The sequence below is a fragment of the Bos javanicus genome, chromosome 4 (assembly GCF_032452875.1).
Source record: "Bos javanicus breed banteng chromosome 4, ARS-OSU_banteng_1.0, whole genome shotgun sequence".
NCBI classification, from domain to species: Eukaryota; Metazoa; Chordata; class Mammalia; order Artiodactyla; family Bovidae; genus Bos; species Bos javanicus.
This window is the reverse complement of record NC_083871.1, coordinates 27,047,445-27,060,837: the sequence shown is the minus strand read 5'-3', so window position 1 is coordinate 27,060,837 and position 13,393 is coordinate 27,047,445. Positions and strand designations below refer to the sequence as shown.

The window sequence follows — 13,393 nt, the reverse complement described above, 5'->3', positions numbered from 1 at the left end:
CGGGACAAGATCATTGAAAAATTTTAGTTTTTAAAGTTAACTAACTTTAGTTCTTAAATAGCTGATTCATTGGAAAAGATCTTGATGCTGGGAAAGATCGAAGGCAAAATAAGAAGGGAGCAGCAGAGGCTGTGATGGTTAGATAGCATTACTGACTCAGTGGACGTGAATTTGAGCAAATTCTGGGAGATAGTGAAGGACAGGGAAGCCTGGCATGCTGCACATATAGATAGATAGATATCTCTATCTATATCCAAGTGAAGTTTCTTTTATAAAATCATTAGTTGTTTGGGTCTGAAAAAATGTAAAGTGTAAAAGTAATTTCATTATGCATTTCTCTTTATTTATAGGGTTGTGAAAGTATTCTTTATGATATGACATTATACATTTGTCAAAAGTCAGCACAAAGAGTGAAACTTAAGGTGTGCGAACTTAAAAATTCAAATTATTGAGGAGGTTGGGAGAATCTCAAGAAAGTAGACTGCAACGAGAGACTGTAAATGACCTCACTGAAGGGAGTGGAGGTAAAGGTGCTGCACTAAGCAACTTTGGAAATGACTGAAGCTTGTAAGACTAAAGATAAAAGACACTGCACCTGGACACTATACTCAATTTCACAAGGGGTTGTGGCTAATGATTCTGATACTGCTATACATGCATACTGGAATTTAACAACTGAAATGGATGGCTGATAATAGGAATCAGGTTTCTCATTGTTGGAGTGAAAATTTATAGATAAGCAAAGAAAGCAGGCTAGAATCACCTATTTGGTAATGGGTTAGAGTTGGAGACATTCCTATGAATTCATGCTTAGTTTACTATGCGAACAGATGGTTCTAAACAGAAATACATATAATGGATGTATATCTATGGCTTAATGTACGTGCATACATTTCCTTGCTTTCTCAGCCACAAGAGCTGAAAAGAAAGGACACCATGAGTAGCAAAGAATACCTCTAGCTTCTAGATGTGTTTCCAGAAACCAAGAACAGATCTTGGTTTCTAATACGACTCTTCAAAAAAGGAACCAGATTTCCTTAGAGAAATGACTGATTCTAGAAGTGAGGTATGATGAGCCTGGAGAATCTTATAGTATGAGAAATTAGGAAAGTATTTAAAAACAAGAACAAAAAAAATCTTACACTGATGAGATTATATTAAAAGGACATAGGACAAATGAAAGAACTTCCAATGGCCAAAGCTGAGACAGTTTGAGCAAACAAATAAGTCAGTATCGGATTTATCCCAAAGTATAAAATAAATATCTGTAAGTACATACTCAAACAAATGATTGAATCAATAAAAAATGGAGGAAACAAGTGTCTTATGCAAAGTAATTTGAAATAATTTATGTAGATCTATACTCAAAAAAGGTCTTCTTCAATGAACAAAGCAAAGAAATACAGGAAAACAATATAATGGGAAAGACTAGAGATATCTTCAAGAAAACTGGAGATACCAAGGGAACAGTTCATAGAAGGATGGGCATGATAAAGGACAGAAACCTTAAGGACCTAACACAAGCCAGAAGAGATTAAAAGTGGCAAGAATATACAGACCTATACAAAAAGGTCTTAATGACCTGGATAACTATAATGGTGTGGTCACTTACCTAGAGCCAGATATCCTAGAGTGGGAAGACAAGTGGGTCTCAAGAAGCATTAGTATGAACAAAGCTAGTGGAGGTGACAGACTTCCAATTGAGCTATTTAAAATCCTAAAAGATGATGCTGTCAAAGTGCTGCACTCAATGAGTCAGCAAATTTGGAAAACTCACCAATGGCCACAGGATTGAAAAAGATCAGTTTCATACCAATCCCTAAGAAGAGCAATGCCAAAGAATGTTCAATCTCCCATACAATTATGCTCATTTCACATACTTCAAGTCTATGCTCAAATAGCCTTCAAGCTTGGCTTCAGCAATATGTGAACTGAGAACTTCCAGATGTACAAGCTGGGTTTCAAAGAGGCAGAGGAACCAGAGGTCAAATTGCCAACATTCACTGGTTCATGGAGAAAGCAAGGGAGCTCCAGAAAAACATCTACTTCTGCTTCTTTGAATATGCTAAAGCCTTTGACTGTGTGGATTACAATAAACTAGAAAATTCTTACAGAGAGGGGAGTGCCAGACCACCTTACCTGCCTCCTGAGAAATCTGTTATGCAGGTAAAGAAGCAACAGTTGAAACCAGACATGGAACAACAGACTGGTTCCAAATTGGGAAAGGAGTACATCAAGGCTATATATTGCCACCCTGCTTAACTTCTTTGCAGAGTACATCGTGGGAAATGCTGGGCTGGATGAAGCACAGGCTGGAATAAAGAGTGCCAGGAGAAATATCAACAACCTCAGATATGCAGAAGGGGAAGTAAAGAGCCTCTGGATGAAGGTGAAAGAGGAGAGTGAAAAAGGCTTAAAACTGGCTTAAAACTCAACATTCAAAAAACTAAGATCATGGCATCTGGTCCTATGAATTCATTGCAAATAGAAGAGGGAAATGTGGAAGCAGTGACAGATTTTATTTTCTTGAGCTCCAATATCACTCAGATGGTGACAGCAGCCATGAAGTGAAAAGAACTTGCTCCTTGGAAGAAAAGCTATGAAAAACCTAGACAGCGTATTAAAAAGCAGAGACATCACTTTGCCAACAAAGTCAAAGCTATGGTTTTTCCAGTAGTCATGTATGGGTGTGAGAGTTGAACCATGAAGAAGGCTGAGTGTCGAAGAATTGATGCTTTTGAATTGTGGTGTTGGAGAAGACTGTTGAGAGTCCCTTGGACTGCAAGGAGACAAACCAGTCAATCCTAAAGGAAATCAGTCCTGAATATTCATTGGAAGGACTGATGATTAAACTCCAACGCTTTGACCACCTGATGTGAAGAGCTGACTCTTTGGAAAAGGCTCTCATGCTGGGAAAGATTTGAAGGCAAAAGGAGAAAGGGGCAGCATAGGATGAGATGGTTAGAAAGCATCACCAACTCAATGGATATGAATTTGAGCAAACTGGGAGATAGTGGAGGACGCGGGTTGGGGGTGGGGTGGGGCTGGTGTCCTGCAATCCACGGGGTTGCAAAGACTGGGACATGACTTAGGGACTGAACACCATACTCAAAGAGGAGGTGGTGATTGAGGTCAACATAGCCTGGAGGTTATTAAGATCTACTGGGATAGTCATTTTCAGTTGTTAAATGTATGTGAAATGCCGCCCTCAGCACCTGGCCCATACACTGAAAAACAGTATCAACAATTGAGAAATAACTCTTTGAAAAGTGCTCAGGGCCTAATTTTTATGGTGTACAAATATTTGTTTTAAAAATTACTGACTGAGGTTGTCAGTGATATAGGAAAACCTCTGAAATACACTACAGACCTCTACATATTCATAAGGTCCTTTCTATGAAGATCTTGGTACCATTGTGGAGCTAAAGCTGAGCGCTGAAGAATTGATGCTTTTGAACTGTGGTGTTGCAGAAGACTCTTGAGAGTCCCTTGGACTGCAAGGAGATCCAACCAGTCCATCCTAAAGATCAGTCCTGGGTGTTCATTGGAAGGAATGATGCTAAAGCTGAAACTCCAGTTTTGGCCACCTCATGTGAAGAGTTGACTCATTGGAAAAGACTCTGATGCTGGGAGGGATTGGGGGCAGGAGAAGGGGACGACAGAGGATGAGACGGCTGGATGGCATCACCGACTCAATGGATGCGAGTTTGAATGAACACCAGGAGTTGGTGATGGACAGGGAAGCCTGGTGTGCTGCGATTCATGGGGTTGAAAAGAGTCGGACACGACTGAGCAACTGGACTGAATTGAACTGTGAATATTATTATTTTATGGCTCTATGTGATGTTAGAGAAACTTCGTATTATATCTGCCTCTCTCAGCCTTGAGTTGCCTCAGTATTTCTTCAAAAAATACTGTTTTAAGAAAAAAGCACATGCTGAGCTAGTTGAAGCTAGACTTCAGATCACTCTTAAATACTTTGAAATTTCTGTCTTATTGGTGTCATACTAAAGCTATAAAAAAGAATCAGGATATCCTGTTGTTGTTTTATAACGTGTCTCTTCTGTTGGCAATGTATTATTTCAATACTGATACACTGACTCTCATACTGGACCTTACTAATGAACATATGGTACTATTTAATGTTCAGTGGAGGTGATAGGTGACATTGACGACACTGCCTCATGAATAAACTGTAGCTAGTAAAATGGCTTAAGAAACCAAAGGATTAAATGCGCCAACTGTTCGATAGATGGAATTTGCTTGGGAGATTGACATTACACTTTCCCAGTTTCTCAGAAAGGATTACAGCCAATATGTGACAACCTGAATATATAGAATAATTTTTTTTCTTTGCTTTAAAATTAAAAAGACAAACTAGATATTCTGAATTGTTGCTCTAAGGTTTAGAAATCACCAGCAATGCCCTATTTAAAAGCATCACACACTTGATTTGTGCCTCTGACCTTTTTGTCATCCTTTCTGTGTTAACTGGACGAACTGGCTGCTGAGGAATTAAACCTTTCGCAGTTACAACCACAGCTGTGTCCTTATCATGTTTCTTAAGATGGATTGTTTTGTTGTTTTAAATTTCTGATTGATAGCCAAAAAACCTGGCATCTTAGGTCAGCCTGTCCCAAGTTTCCTTTACAAGTGATAGGATGTTTTTAAGACCACATGGAATGAAACTGCAATCTGTGCCAAATTAGATGTTTACTTTTTATTTTTTTTTTTTAAGCTAGCTGCTTCTGTAAGCATTCTCTTTCCCAACTTCCATAAGTCTCTTACTTTGTTGCTTCCCTTGCTAACAAAATAACTTTTAACTCATGCTCGAGGGAAAAAAAATTCTTTTTAACATATTTTATCTTTTTATCCCCCCTATCCTATTACCGCCATTGAAAATATCAGCAGTTACGTAGGGTTAAGGGAAAGGCTCAGCTTACAATTCTGTCATAAACTTCTCTCCGGCATTCTATTGACAGTAAAAGAAATTCCCCCACTAACATGAAGATAAGAAAACACAATGGTCAATTAAAAAAAAATTCAACACCAGGGATTTTTTTAAAATTCAGTTTTAATTACGCCTTTTCCTTTCAGGGTCTTTTAGGAGGATGCTGGGGGAGGGGTAACATTTTAAATGTAGTCTTCCTTAGAAAAAAATACATTTGAGCAAAGATGGAACAGAAGTGAGAGGTCTAGCCATGTGGGTATCTGGTGGAAAGATGCTTCTAGATAAACAGTCAGTGCAAAGGCCCCAGGGCTAGAAGGCTACCATGCTTACAGGAGCAATGCTTAGTAGAAATGAGGTCAGAGAGGTGGATGTGGGGTGGGACTGGGGAGACTAGATAGCACAAGGGCTTTTTTAGGTCACAGAAAGAACTCTGGGTAAGAAAACTTGGAGTTAATGATTTTGACTTGCTCTTTGGTCTACAAACTCCTAAACGTTAAAAGTATACCCATGTCATATTACAGGTTGGTACAAACCTCAAGTTGTGTTTACACTTAATTTACCACCTTTAAAACAAATGAAAATGCCTTGCTTCTGGAATGGGAAAAATATGTGAAACAAAATTACTCAGGGCAGACACCTGGATTACAGTTTGAATTTACTAGTTGGTATCTTAAATATTAATGAGCCTCCTGTTTTATTTATACATTGGAACAGTTGTCTTTTTCCAGGTTCTTGTCTCTAGTATCTCTTCATTTCCCTTAGTGTCTTAGGCCAGATAGTATTTTCCAATCTTATTTCCTATTCATGGCTTATGCTGTCAATATCAGTAACACATTTTATTCTGTTGCAGAGGTCGTAATTTTGCTGGCCCTTTAATATGGAAATTATGTATCAGATGTAGATCAAAGCAACACAAAATTACTTGCCTCAATTAGTTGAAGTGAGTAAAACCAGGATTTATCTTTAATTTCTGACTACCAAAATGAACCATCCTGTTTCCTTGATGAGGACACGGAGGTAACACAAGGTCCGTAACGCCTTGAGAATTTAAGAGTAATGTATTAAGTAAATTTCATTTTACACAATAGTACTACCGTTAGGGAAGGGGGACGGGGACTCCACTAGAGAGGAACTTCTACTGGTCTTAGTTTTCGGAAATGCCTTAGTATCCCCTTAAAAGAGATGGAAGGATTCTGCATGTCAAATGTGAAAACTTGTCAATTTCTTTGGAAACTGGTTTCTTACAACAGGGTAACACACTTTATAGAGAGCAGATTCAGGTAAACTACTTTCACTACAATTCAGGTAGAAGTGACTGCCTTGTTTCACACATCGTAAGTCATCTAGTTTCCGGTTTAGAACAGTGTCTGTCTCAGGGCTTCTATGCATGCTGGGTTCCAGAGCTCTGTCCCATTTAAGTCATGACTATTTACAATGATACCTGCTGAAATTTGCTATGATATACACACATACACACATTGCATCAAAAAGCCAGTAGAGCTGTACAGACCTCAGTTAAAAAGCAAAACTGGCTTTTATTTTTTTAGAGATTTCTCATGAGGGGCAAAACCAAGCCCTCATTGTTATACAGGTGCTGGCCAATCATCGAATCAGCGACAGTCTAACTGCTACGATATGGGTAAAGCTGATATGCCTGTATAGCTTCTACTACCCGTCGCGCACCCCAGTAGAGAACTCGCTGAGGATTCATAAGGACAAAGGAAAGTTTCTGGCAAAGTTTAGGAGGACTGAGCAGGGAGCAGTTTCAGATCATATTTAAGCCACAGACAGTGGAGAAAGACGAACATCCTCCGGCTGCTCTTAGGTCGCCGCAGGGCCAGGGAAATGCGAGAAGGAAGTTTTTCTCCTGGACCTCTGCCTCCTTATACCCGAGACGCGCGAGGTCCTCCGCGCCAGCCGTCGGAGCCTCGGCCTCCGCCGCTTCACCCGAGGGCCGACCGACCCCGGCGTGCGGCCGAAGATAAGCAGTCACCTCGGGCGCTCGCGCCCGCTCCCGGGCCGGCCCCACGGTGGGGCCTGTCTGTCCTCCCGGCGGCCCCAAGTCAGCCACTGCGCCCTGCCGCGGGGCCTTGGCCACTAGCGCTGAGCTGGTCTTCAGCCGCCCGCCTCCGTTTCCCCGCGCGCCGGCGCTATGGCGACAGTCACGAGACGCCGGCGGCCCCTGTGCCCGCCAATGGGAGCGCACGTCGCAGGGAGACGCGGACGTCGCTCTTCCAAGATGGCGGCGCGTCCGTCGCGAGCAGCCGGGCAGGGGGGAAGCCAGCGAAGCCGAGTAAAGCCGCCGCCCGGGAGAGGACTGAAGGAGCTGTTGCCGCCGTTGGCGGCGGCTCAGGCAGTTTTCGCTGCTGCTACGGCTGTTGCCATGCGGCGAGGCTAGGGAGGAGCTCACTTCCCCGGGGTGTAATAATGTTAACAGAGGTAAGCGGCGACGGCGGCCAGTGTTTACCTGTGAAATGGGGAAGGGGCCGGCGCTGGCCGGTCAGATAACATCATTTCAGCCGCTGGCGGGCCCGACCTTTGGTAGCAGGCCCCCGGGGCCGAGCAGCAGCGGGGATCCTACAAGTGCCCCTTGAATAGGAGCGGTGCTGAGTCAACAGTCCCACCACCTCCGGCTTGCCTGTGCCTCTGGTTTCGCGATTGCCACTTGCCCGTCGCCCCTGGCACTGGTCTCCCTGCTGCTGTCGCTGCCTCCTGACTCGCCGCTCCCTTCGTGGCGTCCCCTTACGCGTTGCTCTGTGGCAGCGTCGGTCTCTTTGCGTTCGTGCTGGTCCCTGTTCCCCTACGGTTTGCCCGAGGTGTCTCCCTTCTGGTGTCCCTGGCCTCTAGGGCCCTCCACTTCCCAACTCGGTCAGCATCCTGGGTTTGTCACTCGGCCAGCCGGGCTGGTTTCCCGCCCCCACCTTGACTACTTCGTGCAGAGGACCTCTTTGTCTAAGGGGACACTTGGGTAGCCCGGTTACATTAACGCCCTATCGCACACCCCTCACCTTTCGCTTAAATCGTGGGAATCAGAAAGTTGAGTTTAGCATCTGTCCTCTTGATTTGCTTGAGGCTCCCTTGGTACTTTCAGTGGAACAGTTCTTTTTTTTTTTTTCCCCTTGGTCCTGAAATGGAAGTAGGGCAACTGTGACTAGCCAGTCAGTTTCCCTTTTCTGTTGTCTGATGTCCATTGCAAAAAGTAGACTTTTTGAAGAAGCAGAGTTTGCCTTCTGTAGCAGTACTTTAAGGGGAAGAACAAAATTGATTTAACTGGGTACTTGACCTCACACAGTCAGGTGTTGTGGTGTATGCTCTTGGGTGTCATTGAAGATAAATTCTGAGGCTTGTGGATTTGAGGAAATGTCTTAGAAGCTACTCACTTGAAGTCCTGTGAAAATTCCAGTGTCAGCTGTCAGGGACTAGTTTGGGCATCTTTGTGGGCTGAACTAAGGATAGGAAGAAATTTTAATGGGCGGTGGGAAGTATTCCTACTTGGACTGATAGAAATGTGTGTAGATGAGTGGCTTTTGTTGTGTGAAAACGTGGTAATAGACGACTTACCTGTCCTACTTTATTGACTCTGAGGAACTTCATACTTTGGTATTTGTACTTGATAATGTGTACAGAGCCTGGCATATGATGTGCCTGGTCAGTCCTTATTGGCTGATTTTAGCTCATGAACTACTTATTTCTAGTAGTTTGTAGTTCATTTTGTATTTCTATATCCCACAGATTTTTTTTTTTTTTTCACTCCAGTAGTTAATTTTATTCCCAGAGATGATGGTACATCAATAAGCTTCTGTTGTCATTAGCAGTATTAGGTCTGGAAAAAAAGATAAGTATCAAAAGTTTATTTTTACCTTTAGTGTGATATTTTGTGGGAAAGATTAGCCTTATAATTTTTCAGTGCTGTTGATAATATACAGTATTTTAGGAGATGATCTTTTGATTAAATTTGGCTTAGGTTAGCAGCCATTGAAGAGTTGTAATGCTTTCTTGGTGCTACTAGTAAAATGGGGAAGACTGAACTTTCTAAGCGTCTGTGTTTCATTGTTTAAATTATTTTTTGGCCACGCCTCATGGCTTGTAGGATCTCAGTTCTCTGAGCTGGGATTGAACCTGGGCCATGGGCAGTGAAAGCCTGAAATCCTAACCACAAGGCCACCTGGGAATTCCCCTAAGCTTCCCTGTTTTAAAATAATTTCATGTTTCAGTGAGATATTTTCAATAGTAAGTCAGTCATTGTAGTTCTTTGTGCTTTAGTTGTGTGTGTGTGTGTGTGTGTGTGTGTGTGTGTAGTTAGATGTGCTTTAGTTGTGTGTATGTGTGTGTGTGTACACGTACGTGTGTGTGCTGCACTTAGCTTTTAAGAGTCAGAGCCAGGGTTCCAACCTCGGCTATCTCTGCTAAGTCCGTTGTTAACAACTACCCTGGATTACTTCTCCAAAGTAAGGCCCAGATTAAATGCTACTTGGATCTTATCTATGTCTGTGAATAATCATTTTATAGATTAAAAAACTGAAGCCCAGAGACTTGTCCAAGGCCAAATAATTATTAGTGGCAGAGGTGAAACTGGAATCCCATCTCCTGACTAGGTACAGAACTCTGACCATGTTGCTCCCTAGGAGCAATTTCCAGCTCTCTTCATAGATTTTAAAACATACTGCTTCTTTGTCTGAATATTGTAGTAGATAAGCTGAAAATTATTATTACTTGAGAAAGACTTTTTTACTTGAACTTAGGTTTTTTTGGACCACATTCAGAAATAGTCCTGTTTTGAAATATTTTGGATATAAAATGATATTCAGTATTGGTTTACTAAAATTGTAGTGTGGGATTTCTTCTTAGTGCTTCTCTTAGTGCTAACTTAGATATCAGCATGTCTGGGGGCTGTGATTTGTTTTATTTGAGATCTCAGAATGTATAATGATGAGCTCTGTTCAGTGAGCGTATACTGTGCCCAGAAAGTGGTGAATCACACAGTCTGCTCAGTTCTTTCACATCACAACACTGGGGCGGGTGGTAGCCCCATTAGCCAGATAAGAAGACTGAGGTTGGGGATTAAAATAGCTTCCTTTAAGTTATACATCTGGTTGCGTCAGTAATCACACCTAGGAACTCATTCTAAAGTGTTTGTTGTTTCTGTGGCTCAGTATGGAATGCATCATTAATCTTTTTTTTGTAGCTCATAATCATCAGCATACTGTTTTTAGTTTGGTTGTTTTTTTTAAACTGAAGTGGGGATGTGAAAAATATAGCTACTTAATGTAACATTCATATCAAATGAGAATAATAAACATTCAGGTGAAACTTTTCACTTTTGCATTTTGTCAGACTAGGTCTTTGAACCTTAGCAGAAGTGAGAAACCATGCAAGTGTTCAATTAAGGGCTACATTAAATTAAGCTGAAAGGAAAATTTTCTCCAGTTGAGCAAATTCATTTGTATACACTGAACTTGGAAACCTTCGAGATATGATAGATTAGTGTGAATTGAAAGTAGAGCCCCAGTGGATCATTATGCTGTTTTTTCTTTTTTTAATGTAAAGAGAAGTTATTAACATAGTTCTCAATTTAAGTTTTTTGACTTCGTTTTGTTTTCATTCTAAATACTGTTGAAGTATTTAGAAGACTCACTGGCTGTATTTGTGTATTTGTGTCCTTTGCATTTCCATATATGGATGAGAGGATTTTTTTTTTCTCCACTTGATGTCCATTTGACCTTTTTTTCAGGACTTCTTAATTTTAAAGTTCCTCTTATAACATTTGTCCAATAATTTGTGAATACTATACTTGAAAATTGTTTGTTTAAAGCTCACTTACTTATCCTCTGTGTGCTAAGTCGCTTCAGTCGTGTCCGGCTCTGTGACCCCCATGGACTGTAGCCCATCTGGATCCTCTGTCCGTGGGGATTCTCCAGGCAAGAATCCTGGAGTGGGTTGCCACACCATCCTCCAGGGGATCTTCTCTAACCAGGAATTGAACTCCCATGTCTTCTGCCTACCTGCATTGTTAGCGCCACCTGGGAAGTGCCACTCTTTTTAAAATAGGAGTGAATTTCAACATATCGGACTTAGGGTATGGGTAAGTGAGTAGTTACTCGAAAATCACTGCAGATGGTGATTGCAGCCATGAAAGTAAAAGACGCTTACTCTTTGGAAGGAAAGTTATGACCAACCTAGATAGCATATTAAAAAGCAGAGATATTACTTTGCCGACAAAGGTCCGTCTGGTCAAGGCTGTGGTTTTTCCAGTGGTCATGTATGGATGTGAGTTGGACTGTGAAGAAAGCTGAGCGCCGAAGAATTGATGCTTTTGAACTGTGGTGTTGGGGAAGACTCTTGAGAGTCCCTTGGACTGCAAGGAGATCCAACCAGTCCATCCTTAAGGAGATCAATCCTGGGGATTCATTGGAAGGACTGATGCTAACGCTGAAACTCTTAATACTTTGGCCACCTCATGCGAAGAGTTGACTCACTGGAAAAGACCCTGATGCTGGGAGGGATTGGGGGCAGGAGGAGAAGGGGACTGCAGAGGATGAGATGGTTGGATGGCATCACTGACTCGATGGACGTGAGTCTGAGTGAACTCCGGGAGTTGGTGACGGACAGGGAGGCCTGGCGTGCTGCGCTTCATGGGGTCGCAAAGAGTCAGACATGACTGAGCGACTGAACTGAAGTGAAAGGTATAGAAGATGTAGGACAGTATGCTTAATTTGGTCCAGTGCTATGGCACACTCTGGAGGTTATCTTTGCATGAGAACCAGTCAGCAGTCTGTTGACATACATGCTTTTAAAAATAGTGAATAAAAATTGTAGTTATTTAAACTTAGTAGTTGTTTGGGTTGTGTGTAAATATGGGGCATTAGTAGATGTTACTTACAGGTGTGCTAAGTAAGTTCCATCCAGATTTATTGATTTTTTTGTATATTAATGCTAATTCTTGATTTTGTGGTTAACAAATATGTACAGATGGATAAGGCATAGGCTGCTGCCCTTTTAGAAGCCCCTGGTTAATAGTTGTTAAGGGAGTACAATTTTGTGGTTCAAGTACGTTTGGAAGATTTGCCTACGGAAAATTAGATGGGACTTCTTATAGCTTTTGATAGGTGATTTACTCTCAGAGAAAGTGTTAGAATTTGTGTCAAATTGCATACAGACTGTGATAGATAATTTTATGTGTCGACCGGCCTTGGAGTGTCACATTTAACAGTATTTCTGGGTATAGTGATGAGGGTGTAACTGGATGAGGACAAGATTAGCATTTGAAGTGGTGGACTCCTTAGGTAGATCGTTCTCTGCAGTGTAGGTGGGCACTGTCCAGTCTCTTGAGGGCCTGAGGAAGACAATAGGAAGAAGGAATTTGCCCCTTTTTTCTGCTTCACTGTTTGAGTGCCAGCTCAAACTTGCCATTTCATCTTCTTCTACCCTTGGGCCATGACTTATACCATCAGCTTCCCTGATTCTCAGGCCTTTGGGCTGAATTAAACCACTGGCTCTCCTGTCCTTCCAGCTTGCAGATGGCAGATGGTGGGACTTCTCAGCTTCCATAAGCTTGTGAACCAGTCCTTCATAATACATCTCTTTAAAAAATTTTTCCTATTGCTTCTGTTTGTCTGGAGAACCCTGACTTAATATAAAGACTTAAAAGAGTTTGTTGTATTTTGCTTTGGGAAACCCTGAGATGTGATGAGTTGTGCATCAGGGGAGATCTTTGGACTTTCAGAGCTCTTTTTAAAAGACACGCACACATACACCCTTGCTCATAGGAAGTGCTTAAGAAAAAATTATGACTTGATTTTGTTGATTAATATATTTGTTTGGAGACATACACTTGTGGTGGCTTATTCCTTAAGCGATGTGATCTCTTTCTTTAATTATTAATTAATGACATTTTAAAGGCTACTAACCAGAACAAGAACAATAGGCCCATTGACCTTCAAAGGATGTTAAGAGGTGGGAAAGAGATTTTACAAAGGAAGTATAAGAACATCACTGTCTAGAATGAGGCCACCTTGTCACTCTACATATGACTTTGTTTAGGATCTTCTGACAAACGAAGTTGAATATTGTCAGCCATTTCTCAAGAATTCTAAAGGACCTATGTTTCATTTTTTTGCCCCATTGATTCCAGATTTTCAGAGAGCTTATACATAAATTATTCTTATTTCATATTTTCCTTATGTTTTATTACTGTAGTACACATATACCCATTTTTCATCACTTCTGATTAGCAACTAGCTAACTCATTGATAGAATTGCAAACAAAAGCAAATATGTTTGAATTTTTTTAGTTAAACCCTATAACTTTATATTAGGTAAGTCTCGCTTTTCCATTTGGCATTTCAGAATATTAAAAAAGGTTTTAGATTTCCATAACCATTCTTGGATGTCCTGGGTTTAGAGATATTAATGTTCAGATGGATTGTTCCAAAGTGTTTTTTG

General features: G+C 41.4%; 1 protein-coding gene across 4 annotated transcripts in view; it reads left to right on the top strand.

The window, feature by feature from the left end:
* The first annotated feature begins 5,069 nt into the window (after positions 1-5,069).
* SNX13 (sorting nexin 13) overlaps positions 5,070-13,393 on the top strand; it is a 148,512-nt gene continuing 140,188 nt past the window's right edge. For all 4 annotated transcript variants that reach the window (XM_061413643.1, XM_061413641.1, XM_061413642.1 and 1 more), the window contains exon 1: positions 5,070-7,390. In XM_061413643.1, coding sequence (XP_061269627.1) covers positions 6,797-7,390 — 594 coding nt within the window. In that variant the 5' untranslated portion in view covers positions 5,070-6,796. The remainder of the gene's footprint in view (positions 7,391-13,393) is intronic.